The following is a 20,912-nucleotide window of genomic DNA, read 5'->3' on the forward strand; positions in this document are numbered from 1 at the left end:
ACAATAACATCGAATGAAGGAAAGAGAAGTTTTAGCCTTCTAAAGAGAATACTTCATTACACAAGATGTACTATGACGGAGAGCAGACCTAACGATCTTGCACTTATGGCTCACTTCTGAGAAAATTATTGAAATGTTTGTGCAAGCAAATCCAAGAAAATTGAAGCTTAAAAGAGTTTATGAATATGTAGATGGAGTAAAATTCTATCTACAAATTTCAGAAGAAATTTCGTTTATTAGTGAAAATATGATTTTTTAATGATGCTGTGATTATTGATTTAGTTAGCTGTGATGGAGTTAAGTGATAAATTTCTAAATTTATAAAATTAAAAAGTTAAAGTTAGTTTTTCGAGCAAAGGAATACATTTAGTATGAATTTTAGACTCTATAAGGTTAGTAACACCCAAAAATGTAGTCTTTTGGTGTATTTTTATGGTGGTAATTGACTTTTTGAACAAAACAATTCCAGGGGGGGGCAAAAAAAATTTTTTCGCGCTTCGCGCGAAATCTTGCCCCCCCCTGGCTAAAATCCTGTGTACGCGCCTGACCTTCAGGCTGCAAATATATAGGGATTTTGATTTGAGGTTGTGGCAAAGACTTAAATTAATCATCAAAGAAATTTACTGTTATTGAACTGCAAGAACGTACTTTTTTAAGAAAAACAACAAAAATCTTTAAACAAATTAAAGCTAAAACATTTAAAGCTAATTATGATTTTAAAAATAAAACTCGTAATTTCCCTTTCTTAGCTAGCATAGTTAAAATCAAAACTTGCATGTTAGGATTAACACAATATTTGTAATTAAGATTTTTGTAGTTTTTGTTCAATATTTTCATATTTTATTTGATGTGGTGGGCAGTGTTATGAACCAATTCTTAGAATAGAGTTTGTTAGGACAAATTACAAAACGCAAATATAAACAAAAAATAAATTTTTTTAAGAGTCTTTTATTTGGCAAACTTTTCATGATGCATTTACTTGCAAAAACAATTGTTTTTATTGTTTTTGAAGTCTCAGTTGATTAGGATTATGATGAAATAAATTGAATGTACGGTGTATCCTATCAATTCATTTTTAGCTCATGCAGAATAAGAATATCTCAGTTGTCGATGAACAAACGAAGGTTTTAAAGGAACCTTTTTGAATGAAACATTTCCCACTGCAAAGGATCTGAGTTTTTGCCACAAACTCTGATTTTCTAATCCCAATATCTTTGCAATTCAATATCGGAGATCTTTGACATTTAAAACTATGAATTCTTTTAGATCACATAATGATAGTTTGAAATTTTGAAGGTTTACACCATCAGGTTGCAAAGTTACAGGTATTAGAAGACCAGAATTTGTTGCAAAAACTCAGGTCCTTTAGGATTACTTGAAATTATGTCTACAACAAGAATGTGAATAAGTATACACATATGAATGTAAGATTATTGTATTTCATCATTTGAGATTAGATCTCAAACAAAAGGTTAAATTATGTTCTACCTTTCAATTTTTCTCTCTTAAAATCACCGGCTGCAGTCGCTGCAGAGTTCATTGTTAGGTACAGTTAATTCCGAGTACAGAGTGCATTAGAGTTCATTGTTGGGTACAGAGAACATACATAATGCTAGATTACCGTTCATTGCCGAGTACAATAATGTTAATTGTTGGGTACTATAGTGTATTAGAGTTCATTGATGGGTGCAAAGTACATTAGTTTTCATTGTTGGATTCAGAGTACACAGGTATTGATTAGAGTTCATTGCTGAGTACAAAGTGTATTAGAGTTCATTGTTAAGTACAGAGTACACACATAAAGATACATTACAATTCATTTCTGAGTACAGGATGTATTTGAGTTCATTGTTATGTACAGAGTACACAAATAATGATACATTGCTGAGTACAAAGTCGGATACAAAGAAAAAAGGGAACATTATTATCTGTTGTTATGTATAGCGTAAATTATAGTTTAATGTCGAGTTAAGAGTACATAAGAGTTCATTGTCGGGTAAATGTAAATTAATGGTATTTTGAAGTTACAGAAAATGGGAAGGTAGACCTATTTAAACTTTTTTTAAATTGTGGTTTTTCTTTAATGAGACCGTGCACATTTTTGCCACAGAAACGGTGGAGGAAATTGCCAGAAGAAAAAAAGGGACGTTTAAAAGCTTTGCTTAATCAAGAATGAACGAGATAACCACCTTTTCTCGTTGATTTTTTTTCAATTGGGGTTTCTTATATAAAATGGACAACTGCGTATTTTCGCTTCAGAAACAATGGAGGTTATTGTCAAAATTGTCATATTTGTTGCTAAAACTCGATTTATTGGCCATTGAAAATTGGGCTCCCAACAAGATAATATCTTGCGACGACCGTGGTTCCTTCTCCGACATTAGCCTGTAGATAACATAAATTTATATATGACATTATCGTCATTTGTTTTATGCCCCGGCTTAATTTTAATGATAATTCTCAGTAGGAAGGATAATTTAGTAGCGCTAGTTTTATTGATATTTTTACGATCTGCAATAAATTTCCTTAGTAGATTATTGATACCTATATAGTTATATCGCTTCTGATATGTGAGTCCCAATTAATATGAAACCAATTTACATACAGGCTGACCCACTAAACATGACGATGAAGAGACGAACGATCATTGATAGTTGTCTGCAAAGAGAATAGAATATATATTAGAGTGGAATTTAATAGAAAAAAGTGTAAAACGGCCATTTTGTTGTACTGTTTCCATACTGCAGGAGTACTTCACATATTTGCGCTATATAACCTTTTTGGCCCTGGAACATCATTTTATAGAAAATCTAAAATTAATATTAAAAGAAAACCAAATAAGAAAAAGGCTGGTTTCATAAATGATGCAATGATCATTTCACATAGACTATATGCCTTTCACTTTACAAACGATGATTTTCCGTTATAACTATAAATCAAATGATGTTTTTTATTCACCTAATTAATTTTATAAAGATTATCTAACAGCTTTAAAAAATTTGAAATTGAAATGGATATTCTATAACTAATTCTAATACTGTATTAATGTACTCTACTGCATATAATTTGTTAACATTTACATAATTTGTACACTTAGAACTCCCTTTCAGGCTGAAAGGGACTGACAAAATTCATACCGAGGGATGGACTAAATTCCACTCTAATATATATTCTATTCTCTTTGGTTGTCTGATGACAATTTGCGTGTCAAATAAGTTGAATAGTTGTCCCACCAAACATGACAATTAATTGATTGCAATGACGTGTTTGATATATTTTAATATATCGAAGGAAAAGTAGTATCTATAACAGAAGTGTCGCGCGATTTTAAGTTCTCCATCTTTATCAAAGATCAAAGAAGAATCGTTAAGCTGTCTCACAACTGTCATGTATAACCTTTCCGATATTGTGTTCACCTTCGGAAAAAGTTCTTGACTCTGCAACCTTTTAAATAAGCACATTGTCATAAGATATAATAGTCGTCGTATATATTAGTACAATGAAGACGACTTTTGGGTTTAAACTTTTATTTCTATCAAGCTTTCAAAAAGGTGGGATACACAATTAGAGGCTGTCAACTACAGGGTGTCCAAAAAAACATGGGAATTCAGTGACGAATTGGATATCGTCTTTGTTATGAACCAGCATTGTATAATACCTAATTTCAAAAGCCATAATAGTATTATGCCTGCTAGAGTTTATTTTATGAAAAGGGTAAAAGACTGTAAAGATGTGTCTATAATGTCTCCACAAGATAAACAATGAAGACGGACAAGTTTACTCTGTTTGTATACTGCAATTTTCTTGTTTTACTAAGTACAACCGTATGCAGTCAAAATATAAACAAATAAAATTTGAACATAGCAGACGAAACTCTTACAGATACAACTTTCTCAGTATAGGTATAACTATACTAAATCAAAGAATTATTTTTTGGGACACCCTGTATTAGCTTCTCTTTGTTTACTAGTAAACTTGTAAAAAGCTTGTTGTACATCAAACCTAATAAGAAAAGTAGTCTTCACTGTATTGATATGAACGCCGACGATTGTAGCGTAGATAAGATCATAATAAGTCTTTATTTAGTAGTCATCGCATGTATGTAAAGATTACCACATATCTTTGCATTAAACTAGACAAATCAAACCAGGGTTAGTAGCAATCAACACTGGACAAAAACTGCGGCATTTTTAACTGGTTCTGGCAATTCAAGTTCAGTAAATTTAGAAAACAGGAAAATAAACCAACTTCTGGGTATATAGTAATCTTTTGAAAAATTAGAAGATAATAATAGTGAGAGAACAATTAGAATTACTTTTATATATTCTAACAATTTATTGTGATAAGTAAAATAACAGTCTTCACAGAATTGGTTCTAGATCTCACTCAACCAACACCTTACAGCAAGATGTCCCTGTTCGTCATTACATGGCACGGAGTCATTTCATAAAACCAAGCATACTATACACACACTTCATTTATAACATAAATATAATATTTAATAGGAGGAGACTTTGACTATATGATTTCTTTAGCTGAATGAATAAGGGTTGTTTGTGATTATAAGATGGATAAACTAGAGATAACTGCAAGGATAAGAAGAATGATAGCTCCAGGTACTGGTTTAGTTTCTCCGCTCCTAAAATCACTGCTGTAGGAGGTTTGCTTGTTAATATCTCTGCTCCCGCACTCCTTGTATCCAATCTTGGTTTTCCTTTGGACCGGAGGAAAATATCCAGGTATATCTAGACTGGGAGTATCCAGAGAACCAGTTCGAATCAGTTTAGAAAAGTCCTGCTCTAGTTTACCAGCATGAGGTCCCCTGAAGTGTAGAAGGACTTGGATACAGCGTCCTTCATGCAAAATCTTTGTTTCTCTCACGTCCGTGAACAAATACCAGTCCGGAACACCCATGACGCCCTGGACCTCTTCGATGAAATTTGCAAGATTAAAACCAGGCAAGGTTTGAATGACAGCGTATTTGATTATATCCTGGTCTGGTTCAATGTTTGCACACGCCATTATATCCGGAGAACCGTCGGGAGCGTGGATCACGATTGATTTCCCAAGTGCTGAGTTATACCAGTCCCCGTCCAGAGCAAGGTTGGAATCACTGAAAACATTCGCTTTACCTCCGACGTTGATTTTCCCATGGCGCCCGGACAGATCTCCTACCTCGCATCTCAACGGTACATCCGGACTACATTCGTCACTGTAGAACCCGTGATCGTTAGGATCCGCTAGTTGTATAAAGGTTGGGTTCCATCTATATCCTGCTGCTGTACACCGAGCTCGGACAAATTTTACGGATGCATCGTGTCCCACAGGGTTGACGTAAACCGACCACCGATGGTTTTGGGTTTCATCACGGTTGGTTTTGCCAGGGTATTTGAGCCGAACCTCTATAGCTGTATCTGTACTGCTCCCGTCCTTGTACACTACCTGACTAAACCTGATATATCCCCAGGCAAATCCATTGGGATGATGGAAGGATGCAATGGCTGTAATCTGTGTCGCCTCATCGGGATCCCAGCCCCAACCTATACTACTACAAGCCCATCTCTCACCCTTGTACTTTTTATGGATCACGATGGATCGTCCGACGATCGATTTTGATCCAAACATCGGGAGATTGGTGTCATTGTGGATTTCTCTAAGACTCATCTTACCATCCAGAGAACCATACTTCCCACTGAGATCTCCGACCTCGTATTGGTCTGGTGTACCCTGTCCCTCCGGAGGACTTACGGTCGGATCAAACCTCCAAGGATTGAAATGAGGCCCAACCGCATCTCCGCTACAAGCAAACTCAAGCTGGGGTTGGACAGATATCTCATGAATGTGATAAGTACTGGCAAACTTCTCCATACCCTCCAGCTCTACCAGAGAATGGGTTTCACTCATCTCCGTATCCTGGATAAACTCCAACCGTCCTTGAACTGGAGGAGGAAAACCGTTCCCAAACCATTCTCGAGCAACAGCCTTTAAAACAACAATATTTATCTATCAATTAATAATAAAGACACCTCTAATAATCTCAGAAATTTCTACGTCCAAAAAAACTATAATTCATATTTCCTAACAGAACACAATATGGGATAATTGAGGTTTGTTCCAATTGTTAGAAGCGAGAACTGAACTGTCAGCCCCCAGGATTTATCATGAAAAGTGAAGTGAAGTACCAAGTCTCTCAAGATCAAATATTTGTGCTCGGGACAAATATATATTCTTTCAACATTTATCCTTTAGATGTCATCTAATAATAAACTACGTAAATGGTATGTCATCTTTAGACTTGGAACCTAAAAGTTGGACCGACCAATCTAATCTTTGTAATTGACTTTTTACACCCTACCTACCTTTAACTACGTCACTAACTACATCTCTCTATCGCTACCTATGTCTACTTTTTCCTACCTCTAGTAGGTAGGTAGAGGACCTTTACCTACCTACCTTCCCTTACCTATCTATCTTTCCCTACCTATACATACCTAAACAAGCTATACTTTCTCTTTGCCCAGCTATCTTAATCTTACTTTATCATCTAACGATTTACTCAAAGGATTTTGAAAAATAATCTTAAAACATCAAATTTTTATCTTTAAAAATCTCTTCCTCCTAATCTTTTTCACTTTTTACTTAACCTGACAATTACCCTTTTTATCTTCCCTAGCTCTGAGTTAATTTTTTAACCTACTCTTTACCAATCCCCCCCCCCCCCACCTCCCCTAATATTGCTATTATCGAAAAATATATAAATATTGTTTTCCTTATGTCTGTAAAGACGACGTATAGCCGTGCAGGCCATCCTGTTCCCTCTGTGTTCTGGAGCATTATCATCATGAAGGAGCAGGGAGTGTCCAAGAATAGAAGCTGGCCCCGCTAAGGGCAGGTTGGAGTCTGTAAAAAACCTCCGGGTTTCGGAGATATCTATTCTCCGTCCTGCAACTGCTAGCAGAGCGTGTTTATGCTCCAGGTCCCCCACCTCACATCGGGACGCTTTCTTATCCTTCTCACAGTACTTGTAGACACTGAAACAGAAGGATAGTTTAGAACAATACACTTTTAAATTATCCTAAACAATAGAAGTACAGCCCAACCCGCCTGTATGCATTATTTACATAATTAACTTGTTTATTTAACCTTGTTTAGAATACGGGTATTATTCAAACTGATCTTATTTGTAATGTTTGGTTATCTTCATATCTCTCCCTAACCCTGCTGGTTTCCCCCCCCCCCCCCCTCCATTTCCCTTTCCTTAATTTCTTAAAATACTTTGGAACATCATCCCTCCACATTTCACTCCTTCCCTCCACCTTCACTCCTCCCCATGTTCAAAATCATTACCCTTTTACTCCTAGCTTTCTGCCCTCCTTATTTCTCTTTCTCCCCCCTTATCCCCCCCCTCCTCGTGTTTTATTTTGTTACCCTTTCACTCCTTTCAACCCTACTCATTTCCGCTCTACTCATTTACTCCCCTTACTCCTTTCAACCCTACTCATTTCCGCCCTACTCATTTACTCCCCTTCACTCCTTTCAACCTCACTCATTTCCGCCCTACTCATTTACTCCCCTTCACTCCTTTCTACCTTACTCATTTCCACCCTACTCATTTACTCCCCTTCACTCCTTTCTACCCTACTCATTTACTCCCCTTCAAATTAATACCAGTCTGAAAACCAATTTCTGACAAATCGTGAAAAATATGGAGCTTTGAACCGAGAATATAGTTTTAATGTTCAGTTAATTAGAATTTCAACAGTTCAACAAATTATGAAAAGATATTTAGGAAACGCCCCAGGATAGTTAGGCTAGAAGGCAGTCAGGCAATAAATTCAAACTAAGACTATCTTCAAATCAAACAATTTTTTTAATGAAATTTTGTATCAAACGTTCTTGAAAGTTTTAATTTCATTAGCCTCCGATACGCTCTTTCTAATTAGTTATTTTAGCTTTTTTGTTCTCTCTTTTAAGTTTATTAGCAACAAAATTTAAATCAATACGGTGGTAGGCGATAATAGCAATACAATGAAGACGACTTTCGGTTTCAATTTTGATTGATATCAAGTTTTTAAACAGCATGACTACACAAATAAATGGAAACAAAGAGAAGCTCTTAATTTATAAGGCTTCTCTTTAATTACATGTAAACTTGTAATTCTAAAAAAAGCTTGTACACAATAAAACTTAAATGAAAAAGTCGTTTTCATTATATTGATATTAACGCCTACCACCGTAACTGATTTTTCTGTTTATGAAGTAACCTTTATGTATCCAAATTTAGGCTCAACAGTTTTATTTATATACTTTAATCTGGAAAAACCACAAAAAAATGTAAAAGCAAGCATGTTAAAACAAAAACTTGACCCTAAAGAAAATCCTTATAATCAACACAAGTCATAAATTTCAAATATCAAAAATTTAGTGTCATCAGATGATTAAAAAATATGTAACAATGAGTAAAATGAATGCTAACAATGAATAACAATGAATTTAAACGATATTTTCAATACCACATGCACATGTTTAATGGACGTTATATTTAAATACTCTCTACGTATTACATCTGGAATATATTATGAGTAAACAATTGATTAAGAAATTTACTGATACTTTTCTTACTGACAGACTGTATGTAAATAGTTCATATTTTTTCCCACCATATAGAATATAGGTAGTTCAACCTAGGAGTAGAGAAATTTTAAGAAAACCAAGAGATAGATTTCAATTAAAGAATTGATCAAATTAGAATGTTTCAAGATGATTTTAGTAGAAGAGAAATTTTCTTTTAAAACGATCTGATTAAGACAGAATTTTTAATTTTTCGTGTATTTTAAGTTTCTACTCCTAGATAAAGGTATGAAGTGATCCAAGCTCTAGATTAAACACGTGTGAATTCTTTTGACACAAACCACTTATGCCTGAATGAGGGGAAAATATAATTTGAAATATTTGAGAAAATAAGCAAAATATGTTGTGTTGTGTACTTTGGCGCGACATTCATTTTTATCTAGTTCGTTAAAGTTCCGTGAAACTAATGCAACGAACCATTCGTTCATTCTTAACTATAATAATAAAGCGTTCAGTCCAGTCAAGCGTTCGTGAGCGAAATTTTCCGTTCATCTTCAAAATATTGTTCATTAGTAAAATATTTGAACGGCCTAACTACCGTTTAATACGAAGCTTTTGGGGTTAAATTTAACAAAGAAAAACTAGGTTAGATTGATGACGAATACAGTGCAGCTGTTTGTTCTTTAATGTTTTCCGAAAGTTTTTTTAATTTAAATTTCTTTGCGTTCTTAATGTAATTTTCGAAAATAAAAAAAGGACATTTGTAATAGGAAACTTAAGACCGGACCACTTTGAAAAACTTGGTTTGGAAAACTAAGATTGCCATTCAATTTAAAAAATTATAAAAAAAGAATGTTTAAGATATGTAAACTGTAAACTGAAAACTGAGTTTTCTAAACCCGGTATCGAACAATTGACATGTCTTACGATCGAGACTCCGCTTTTTACAGAGCCGCCCTCCCCTAGCAACTTCGAAGGAAAGGAAAGAATTACGAATATCAATATTGAGAAGAAAAAAACGCCAAAATTTTTCTTTGGTGCTTCGCGCATCATTTATCATAGAATTTCTTACTATTATCTTATTTCAATTTGAAGAAAGTCGGCCACACTTTATTTATCCTCTGTCAAATATAATCCATATAAATAACATGTTACTTCTTAGTTCTTACGGGTATTACAAAACATGACATTTAAGGGTACAGAAACCTGACGACCTAAGAAGAAATTGCCTATTATGATAGAAGAATGTCAAGATAAATAAGGATTCTATCGGCCTAACAGGACTTTTGCTGCAGCGACACGAGAAGTACCACGGATCAACAATTGGGTAGAGGGACTACAGGAATATATATGGATTATGAACAGAAGGAAGATAGTCACAAAGTACTTGAAGGAACTACTTACTGCAGACTACACAAACCAACACTAAAGGGACTATATATACTTGACAAAAAGGACTACATTGTGGATGAATAACAAAAAATTTCTACTATAATAGGGGACTAAGAAACAGATTAAAAGATATTCTGTTAAAATGGGGAAAATAGTACACTGGAATGAGAAGAACATAAATTTTCTATGGCGCTTCGCGCACACATTCAAAGAACTGTTTCATATCGTTTATTTTACAACTGAGCATGCAACAACTCAAGAATTCAGTTTTTTCGACTTCAAACCTTTAATACAGGACATTCATATTAAAAATTCTTTTAACCGGGGGCTAGTCCCCCTTTATCCCCCCCACAACCCTTCAAAAATAGACTTTCCCCCCCCCCCCCAACAAAAGAACAAAAGTGTTAGTTGCGCTCCTGCGCTTTTAGAATCCACAAGAATGCAAGAAAAAAACGGAATTATTTCCTAAAAGTCGTCTCTGTGCAGTCTAACCCTGTATATTCTAGAGTTGTAAATCCAAATTGACCAGAACGAATGAAAAGCAAATGATTTTGCAAACAATATCCGCAAACCTTGCCACTCCGCAACATGTGCAAATTTCTACATTTTATTACATGTGTGCGCATCGTAAAGGAACCCACAATATGGCGGATCATTCTGGAAATCTACAAAATTTCAAATATTTTGCAAAGTTTTGTAAACATATACTACTCCTTTTTATTGCACATAACTTCTTGACACTTTTTCCAGTTACTAAGAATTATATTATTTCTTAAAATTTTGCTCTGAAAATTTATGCCCTGAACCTTTTTCAGAAATATAACTGAGAAAATTTACAAAAAGCAACATTTCAAATGAAAGAAAAATCATTACATTGTATTATTATGTATTAGAAAAACTTCCTTTTTTTCGTCAAACATCATGCTTTATCTTTCCTACATATTCTTTATCTGTTCTACTTTGCTCTTTATCCGTCCTATTTTATTCTTTATCCGTCCTATTTTATTCTTTATCCGTGCTACTCCATTCGTTATACGTCCTATTCCATTCTTTATACGTCCTATTTTATTCTGTATACGTCCAATTTTATTCTTATTCCGTCCTATTTTATTCTTTATCCGTCCAACTGTATTCTTTATCCGTCCAACTGTATTCTTTATCCGTCCTACTTTATTGTTTTCTGTCCTACTGTATTCTTTATCCGTCCTACTTTATTTTTTTCTGTCTTACTTTATTCTTTATCCGTCCTACTGTATTTGTATTTTTTTGCTGTCCTACTGTATTCTTTATCCGTCCCACTGTATTTTTTTTCTGTCCTACTGTGTTCTTTATCCGTCCTACTGTATTTTTTCTGTCCTACTGTATTCTTTATCCGTCCTACTGTATTTTTTCTGTCCTACTGTATTCTTTATCCGTCCTACTGTATTTGTATTTTTTTGCTGTCCTTCTGTATTCTTTACCCGTCCTACTGTATTTTTTCTGTCCTACTGTATTCTTTATCCGTCCCACTGTATTTTTTTCTGTCCTACTGTATTCTTTATCCGTCCTACTGTATTCTTTATCCGTCCTACTTTATTTTTTTCTGTCCTACTGTATTCTTTATCCGTCCTACTGTATTTGTATTTTTTTGCTGTCCAACTGTATTCTTTATCCGTCCTACTGTATTTTTTCTGTCCTACTATATTCTTTATCCGTCCTTCTTGATTCGTTTACGTCCCACTTCATCCGTTTTTTATCCGTTCGACTTCATCAATGTATTTCCATAATTTCGTTACTTTGTTTTCCTAGACCTGTCTGTACATATTTCGCAATCTTTCAACGATTTTTTTGTAATCTTGTTTTTTATTGAGGTTTGTTTTAGACTTTTCCATACTTTCTGGTCTATTTAATGTTACAAGAACCTGTAATTTTGAGCAGATTGCAATCTTGCAAATCTAATCTGCAATTTTTCCCTCTCAACCCCCTGATTATACTCCTTTGCAGACAATTTTTACACAGTTTTTCCAAGAAAAGAAGGAAGCATACCAAAACAAGATTTAATGAAAAATGGAAAATTTGTACAAAGAAACTGAAGACTTGCCTCAATACTATAAACTTCCAATTCCTATTTCTTTACACCCTGTTGGGGTAAATCTAGCAGAATTCATAGTTTAAATATTTAGAAGTTTAGAACATTAGGTTAAAAATAAACAGGAATTAGACAATTTAAGTCAAAGACAATTCGAGGACATTTCGCACCAGTATTTCTCAAATATTTTGTGAACTTTAAATATGGGGTTTTAAACACGATACTTTATCATATCATAATTGTTTTTATTTTAAAATTTTCCAAATTACTTTAAAATAAACTTCAAAATCCTATTGAAAAGCTATCTTAAAGGCTATTTAAAAATCTAATTGTCTTTGCTACAATTATCGTGCGCTGATCGACATATCTCACTCTGACCTCTTTCTATTACTTGCACTTCCTCTTACGCCCCCCCCTCTTAGGCCTCCCCTCATCACATTACCCATCCTTCTTTACTTCGCTTTAACAATTAAACGTGATTCTTTACAAGATGTACTTTTAAATACTGCAGTTAACTTGGCGAGTGCATAGCTGTAACTGCAGTTAAAGATTCAGACGGGTAATTTCATTTAACTCTGTATGCACTTTGGGTTTAAGCTGTATTGTTTACACTTTATGTACTGCAGGGAGTACCAGAAAACATTATTTACACTTTTTGTACTGCAGGGAGTGCCAGAACACATTGTTAACGTTTTTTTTACTGGAGGGAGTACCAGTACACATTGTTTACAGTTAATGTAGTGCAGGGAGTAACAGTAAACACTATTATCAGTATAAGTATATTGCAGGGAGTACCAGTACACATTGTTTACAGTTAATGTACTGAAGGGAGTACCAGTACCAATTGTTTAACGTAAATGTACTGCAGGGAGTACCTGTGAACATTGTTATCAATTCAAGTATTGCAGGGAGTACCAGCACATATTGTTTAAATTGTATGAACTGCAGGGAGTACCAGCACACGTTGTTTAAAGTGTATGAACTGCAGGGAGTACCAGCACATGGTGTTTAAAGTGTATGAACTGCAGGGAGTACCAGCACACGTTGTTTAAAGTGTATCTACTGCAGAGAGTACCAGCACACGTTGTTTAAAGTGTATGTACTGCAGAGAGTACCAGCATACCTTGTTTAAAGTGTATCTACTGCAGGGAGTAACAGTAAATATTGTTAATAGTTTATGTACTGCAGGGAGTACCAGCACACGTTGTTTAAAGTGTATGAACTGCAGGGAGTACCAGTACACGTTGTTTAAAGTGTATGAACTGCAGGGAGTACCAGTACACGTTGTTTAAAGTGTATGAACTGCAGGGAGTACCAGCACACGTTGTTTAAAGTGCATGAACTGCAGAGAGTACCAGTACACGTTGTTTAAAGTGTATGAACTGCAGGGAGTAACAGTACACGTTGTTTAAAGTGTATGAACTGCAGGGAGTACCAGTACACGTTGTTTAAAGGGTGTGTACTGCAGGGAGTACCAGTACACGTTGTTTAAAGTGTATGAACTTCAGGGAGTGCCAGTATATATTTCTTATCAGTGTATGTACCGCAGGGTACCATTACATATTGCTTACAGTTTATTTATGTGTCTATAACTTTTCTTCCGAGTGTAAATTAAAATCTTCCCCTCCTTTCGTAAGTTTGACTAAGTAAACAGTGTGCTGCTATAAATGCAATTGTTAACCATAAAATCTAAATCTTAGATAAAAACAATTTCTAAATAAAAAATTTCTAAATAAAACTTGAGTTTAACTGCAAATTTGTTGATATTAAAATAACCAGTTTAAGTCTGAAAACGTTTGATTCATCATCTTACGTAAAATACGCGAGGGAGAAAAAGTAAGATAAGAAGCGAATATTTGGACAATTTAACATTAACTATAATATCATGCTCTAGTTTAGGATAAAATTGAACTTTAACCAAAATTATTTAAAATTGGTGTATTAGTTGAAAGTTAAGAGTTTAAACAGCATTAAAATTAAATATGATCAATTGACGCTGAATATCATAAAATGTGCAACAAAATTACAAATCAGTATTTTCATTATATCTTTCTCAGAACGAAAAATATGTGAAAAAAAACAAGCCTTTTATTGAGAGTCACAATTGACTTTTTTCTTTGCGAAAAAGAAAATATTTTTTCATTTCCCTATAACTTTTTTATTGCGAGATCGGTTCTTGAAAAAATATAGCATACGAGACTCAAATCGTCATTATTTGACAAAATATATATATAGATTATTTCATGATAAGAAATTACTTTGTTTATATATAGGACCGAACTAATGAATTTGTTCAATATTTAACGCTAGTTTATCAATTATTATTATTTAAGTTGTAAATAGTTCATAACGTTTTCAGGCTTAACTACACCAGGAAGGGTTGGCATCTAACCTTTACCAAGACAAATAGAAACTTTTTTGACGAGGAAAAAAACCAAGTTGACAGGACACAGAAAAACTGTTTGACGAGGCGGTGCGCAAAAACCTGGTTCAATTAGCGCACAGTTTGATCAAACCCACGATCTAAATCTTGCTCCAGGATGTTTAAGAAACACCAGGGGAGGGACGGATACAATAGGAAAAGAGGTAGTATTGTCTTTTAAATATTGAACCTTCCATATTATACAAAGTACGACTTATGAATATGTATTTTAATATCATTGTAACAAGGTTGTGTGTTCTAAACTTATAAATTAAAAATAGAAAATAGTGGAATAGTTTAGAATTATACTAGCCTTCCACGTGGATTTTTAAAAAATTCGATTTTTTTAACCTTTGTTACACCTAGGGTACCCTTGATTTTCCTCAACAAATTTCATTCAATTTGGTCCAGCCGTTTAGCCAGCTATAGCTAACAGACAGACATGTTCATCATATTTAAGCGATAAATGCTAAGGAATTATCATTACCTGTCTTCTAGATTGAGTTGGTAAGGATTAAAATGATCTCCAGCGCTGAGACATCTACCCGTCCAGTTAAAGAAATCTTTCCCCGGGATATCTTGATGAACATGCCACTTGTGCCCCTCCGTCTTGTTCTTGCTCCCGTCGCTGTAGAGGAGTCCCTCGACGTAAATGAATGTATCGGAGAGCGGATCCTTGATATTCTGTCTAAATATGATCCGACCAGCTATAGGATATACAAACTTTGCTACCGCCGTTAACATCTCCGAGTCCACTAGTTCTATGTTAGCACACACCCAACGGTCAGGTACAGGAGAATGATGGATAACTATACTCCGTCCTACCACGTTCCTGGATCCAAAGAGAACCAGAGCCGGATCTACAAACACTCCTGCCATCTTAGTTTTATTTTGAAGATCTCCGTATTTTCCGCTCAGATCTCCGACCTCGTACTGATCACTGGTTCCTAGGCTGGAGGGAGGACTCATGGATTTATCAATATTGAAAGGGTTGTAATGCTGTCCGGTTTGTCCACAGGGAGCATCTTCAGGTTTCCTCCGGGGTGGAACCGGATACTCATGGATATGATAACTCCCCGCCTCTCCGGATAATCCTGCCAGACTAACCTCGGATACTACAGGATGGAATATAGATCTCTGCATGAGTGTGATGTGACCGGAGATACCCTCGTGTCTAAATCTTGCCTTTCCAACCCTAGGGTTGAGTTCGTGGATCTGAGCACAGGCGTAGTAGTTATTCTCCTGCTCCGGGTCATAGAGTGCGAGGTAAAGGCTCCGGGTACCCTCTAGCTCAGGGAAAACAAGGTTTCGATCCGTTAAATATTTCTTGGTGAACATACTCTCCTCCTTTCCAGCCCGAACCTTGCCAAACTTTCCGGTCAGATCTCCGCTCTTACAGTTCTCCGGGGAGTCCTGAGAACAGTCCGAACTGTCCTTGCTGTCAGGATCGTAAATGATCTGGAGAAAATTACAACTTGATCGTTGTTTGTTGGCTCCAAGAATATCAGTTATGAAGATTTGCCAACCATGATCCGTGCTCTTGCCTTGAACAACATTATACAGGTTGCTGAATATTTTCGTCTCTATTTTCTCCCCATCACTAAGTGTATGGAAGAAGATCGAACCTGCTACCGGAGACGTAAACCTTGCCTCTGCAATCTTCTCCCGCACTCCGTCCCCCTCCGGGAGAATAGTTGCACAGATTCGAACCCTGCTGGGTCCCTCCAGGACCAGACTTGTCCCCCAGATACTTCCTTCTCCCATGAGGACAACCTCGTCCATCTGTAGTATAACAGGGGACTCACTGGGTAGGATAAGTTTACCAACCATATCCTCCAGATTTATCCGAGGTTTTCGACCCAAGAATCTACTGTGACAGTAATCTTCCTGAAAAAATATATTTGGTAAAATATAAATAAATGAGTAATTAACTTTGGTAAACAGTAAATGTTGACGCGCGGTTTTGTCCCAAGGTTTTTGCTCCCCCAGCTCCTCCAACCGTTGCATTTAATAGGATGAGTAATGTAGTTGACGAATGGTTTGGATAAGAGCAAAAACTCGGTTCCTGCATTGTTTAGGTCGGATTCAATCAAAATAAAGACTCCGCCGCTCAAATCTTAAACTCGGCTCTTAGTGTGGGAATTTATTAATGTTTATACGTATATTAAGCCCCTCCAGGTCTATTCAGGGCCTGTAAGTCTCCATATTAGGATCTTAAACAAAACAGATAAAATCTTAGTTCAAGATATAAGAAAGAATGAACTACGGGTGCCTGACATAGATTCAACGTAAACAAGATTGATTTCCAGCGTAGATATCATAAATCAAACTCCCCCTCCTCCCCCCCCTGCTCTTCCCTCCCCTCTCCTTTCCTTCCACCTAACCATCTCTATCCATATTCTTACCCCAACCTCATCCTGCCTATACCTAGAGGAACCCAGAGGAATCTAGAGGAATCTAGAGGAACATAGAGGGACCTAGAGGGACCTACCTCGCAAATACTCTGCTAGGTATCCGCCTATTATAGTCCGGAGGAATTTTTTAGCATGAAGATTCCTACTCCAGTCTACAGGATTCCTACTCCAACCTACAGAATACTCACTCCAGTGTGAAGGATTCCTATTTAAACATGCAGGACTACTACTCCAACATACAGGGTTCACTTCCAACTCCAACCTACAGGGTTTTTACTCCAACCTACAGGGTTCCTACTCCAACCTACAGGGTTCCTACTCCAACCTACAGGGTTTCTACTCCAATTTATAGAATTCATTCTTCAGTGTGAAGGATTCCTACTTCAACCTACAAGACTTCTACTCTAACCTACAGGTTTCCTACTCCAGCCCGCAGGGTTCCTTCTCCAGTCTACAGGGTTCTTACTCTAACCTACAGAATTCCTACTCCAGTCTACAGGGTTCCTACCCCAACCTAAAGGATTCCAACTCCAGTCTACAGGATTCCTACTTCAACCTACAGGATTTCTACTCCAGTCTACATGATTCCTACTTCAGTCTACAGGATTCCTACTAAAACCTACAGGATTCCTACTCCAGTCTACATGATTCCTACTTCAGTCTACAGGATTCATACTCCAGTCTATAGAATTCCTATTCCAGTGTGAAGGATTCCTACTTCAACCTACAGAACTTCTACTCCCAACCTACAGGATTTCTACTCCAACCTACATGATTCATACTCCAGTTTATAGAATTCCTACTTCAGTGTGAAGGATTCCTACTTTAACCTACAGGACTTCTACTCCAACCTACAGCATTCCTACTCCGGTGTACAGGGTTCATATTCCAGTCTACTTAATTCCTACTGTTGCAACCTAAAGGATTCCTACTCTTACCTCAGTTCCTATTCCAGACTACAGAGTACCTACTACAATCTACAGGATTTCTACTCTAGTCTACAGGATTCCTACTTGTCTAAAGGATTCCTACTCAAACCTACAAGATTCCTACTCCAGTGTACAGGGTTCCTATTCCAGTCTACAGGGTTCCTACTCCAGTCTTCAGGATTCCTACTACAGTATACAAGATTCATACTCCAACCTACAGGATTCCTAGTCCAGTGTGAAGGAGTCCTACTGCAACCTACAGGACTTCTACTCCAACCTACAGGATTTTTACTCCAACCTACAGGATTCCTACTCCAGTACCTATAGGATCCCTACTCCAACCTACAGGGTTCCTACTCCAACCTACAGTGTTCCTACTCGAATCAACAGGGTTCCTACCATAGAGAATAGAATATATAGAGAGGAATTTATTAGAAAAAAGTGTAAAACGGCCATTTTGTTGTACTGTTTCCATACTGCAGGTGTACTTCACATATTTATGCTATATAACCTTTTGGGCCCTGGAATATCATTTTATAGAAAATCTAAAATTATTATTAAAAGAAAACCAAATTATGAAATAGGCTGGTTTCATATTTGACCAATGATCATTTCACATAGGCTCTATGCCTTCCACTTTACAAACGATGATTTTCCGTTATAACTATAAATCAAATGACGTTTTTTATTCACCTAATTCATTATAAAGTTTATTTAACAGTTTCAAAAATTCGAAATTGAAATGGATAGTATAGGGAACATACTGTATTAATGTACTCTACTGCATATATTTGTGAACATTTACATGATTTGTACACTTTGAACTCCCTTTCAGGCTGAAAGGGACTGAAAAAATTCATACCGAGAGATTCTTTTAATTCTTCTCTATATATTCTATTCTCTTTGGTTCCTACTCGAACTTAAATTGTTCTTTTCTAATACCTACATGAAAGAGTAATTCTAGTTCAAACTCTTGTAATGGATTGTACCATAATGTTTTGCAATATTCTGTGAGAGTCGGCAATTATTATTCATGGTAAATTTGGCTCTATATAAACTTATAAGGAATTATGATATCATGATATTGTGAGGGCAGGAGGGAGGGTGTATTAAAGAGACTGTAGGCTAAATTCTTTGTGACCTTCAATTAATAGAGTGACATGCCCACAACGGTACTCTTAAAAGCATTTTATGATAAAGAATGAATAAGATATTGGTTATTTTCAATTGTGATTTCTTTATAAAATTAGATTGCAGATTTCATATTTCAGAAACAATAAAGAAAATTGTGCGAATTAAACAATTTTTAAGCTGTAAACCCGACAATAGCTTCTTTACCATTGATGAGATGAAGGTGTAAAGGGTATTGCTGTGAATCGTGAATTGTCCTCTATAAAATGAAGGGCCGGGGTCACACAAAAATTCTCCAATAGTCCCTTAAAGTTGAGAAGATTACCTCTGTGTAATCTATGGGGAATTCATAGATTCCCCAGGTATATTCTCCTTCAGCTCCTTCAGCAACCTGGAGATCAGCTTTAACTGCAACCTTCCCATTCTCCAATACAGCAAACCTTACGTCACCCTTCAATCCGAGCTGAGATAAGCTGGCTACCAGCTCCAGGCTCTCCACAGAGTATACACACAACCTAGAGATATAATATATTTAAGGATATATGATGTATCAGCTGAAGTTCCCGGCGTTGACCGTGGAATCAAAAAATAACAAAAAAATCTAAATTTCGAATTTTGACAAAAAAGCCTTCGTCACCCCCAGGGTATCCATGGGATTCTTCAAAAAAACTTCAGCAAAAATGGTTCATCCGTTTAGCCAGCTAAAGCTAACATTTTATATTATATGAGCGAAGAGCTTTATTATATAGATATAAGATTACAAGGATATGTACACCCTCCCCCCTCCCCCATCTTGGAGAGCCCAAACCACCATCGGAACAGCACTATTGAGCAGCAACATTCACTGGATACTAAGACAATCTAGGATACAGATACCATAAATACCAGGACATGAGGAAGGCAGGGGAAGTGAGATCAGAGAGCGAGAAAATAGATTTGGTTTATACACAACAATACCTCAGTTGACAGGAGGCTTCAACAATACCTCAGTTGACAGGAGGGTTCAACAATGAGAGGGTTGAAAGATAAAATAAAAATAAAAAATAAATATAGATCAACATTAACTCAAAGAAAGTTTACTCCAATGAAAATATTAGATAAATATAAGACGGAATGATTTGAGCTAAGACGGAAAGCCAAAAATGTGAGAATAGTGAAGGGCGCTGCAGGAATATATAGAACTAGCTAAGGAACCCAGCTTTGTCTGCACTGAAGACCAAACTTTTTAGATAAAAGTCAACCAATGCAACACTGAAGTTTAAACCAAGCTAATCACATTCCCGTAGTTTTACCGAGTTTTTCAATCAAAATTTGAGTCAAATCGGAGTTCTGCTTACTACTTTATTTATATAGATGCCAATTGATAAAATAGATTTAGAACAAAGATAAGCAAAAAAGTTTTAATTGGTAAATAAAATTAAGAAGAAAAAAATCAAGAAAAGAATAAACAAAACGACTCTTTGAAATAAGGAGCATACGAAGCTTAAGCAACATAAAGATAAGAAGAAAATAAACAAGAAACTATTGTTAATTACCAAAGAAATTAACAACGTAATTTCAAGTGACCCCTATATTAACCCACTAGCGGCTGAAGAATTTTTTTTTATATTTTTCTTTGAAAATTTGATTAAGAATACTTATTATTGGTTAGATCAAGGAAAAAAAGTAAAAAATGCAAAAAAAAAATTTTAAAGGTGTTTTTTTAGGGATTTTAAGAGTGGCCTTATAAGTCACCACAGTTGCTGCAGGGCGGGTTTACAGAATTTTTCCTAAATTTATGAGAAAGGCAAAATTAATTAACTAAAATGTTATATAAATGGCCATAGGAACTATTATTTACCCAACAATACGTTTACTCTTTATTTTCAAACATTACTAAAAAACAATANATACCTTAAAGGCTGCTGTTTTTTGTTTTCCATAAATTTAGTTTAATTGTTCACACCTCAACTTTACACGGTTAAATAATTTGGAAGATGAGTAGG

General features: G+C 35.8%; 1 protein-coding gene across 1 annotated transcript; it reads right to left on the reverse strand.

Moving 5' to 3' along the window:
- Window positions 1–4,305: 4,305 nt before the first annotated feature.
- LOC111709350 (uncharacterized) lies at window positions 4,306–19,471 on the reverse strand. Its single transcript, XM_023482993.1, has 4 exons — window positions 19,253–19,471; window positions 14,941–16,340; window positions 6,770–7,031; window positions 4,306–5,982 (listed from the first exon to the last, which is right to left on the reverse strand). The coding sequence occupies exons 2-4, from the start codon at window positions 16,281–16,283 to the stop codon at window positions 4,561–4,563; spliced, it is 3,027 nt and encodes a 1,008-aa protein (XP_023338761.1). The 5' UTR covers window positions 16,284–16,340; window positions 19,253–19,471; the 3' UTR covers window positions 4,306–4,560.
- Between the last annotated feature and the right edge of the window lie 1,441 nt (window positions 19,472–20,912).

Source organism: Eurytemora carolleeae, unplaced genomic scaffold (genome assembly GCF_000591075.1).
Source record: "Eurytemora carolleeae unplaced genomic scaffold, Eaff_2.0 scaffold955, whole genome shotgun sequence".
Taxonomy (NCBI): Eukaryota; Metazoa; Arthropoda; class Copepoda; order Calanoida; family Temoridae; genus Eurytemora; species Eurytemora carolleeae.

Excerpts from the sequence above, each read along its gene's own strand:
- LOC111709350 (XM_023482993.1), bottom strand. The coding sequence starts at position 16,283 with ATGGTTGGTAAACTTATCCTACCCAGTGAGTCCCCTGTTATACTACAG. Across the intron at positions 7,032-14,940 it reads CAACTCAATCTAGAAGACAG|TGTCTACAAGTACTGTGAGA; the intron begins GTAATGATAATT and ends CTTCTGTTTCAG. Across the intron at positions 5,983-6,769 it reads GTCGTCTTTACAGACATAAG|GCTGTTGCTCGAGAATGGTT; the intron begins GAAAACAATATT and ends GTTGTTTTAAAG.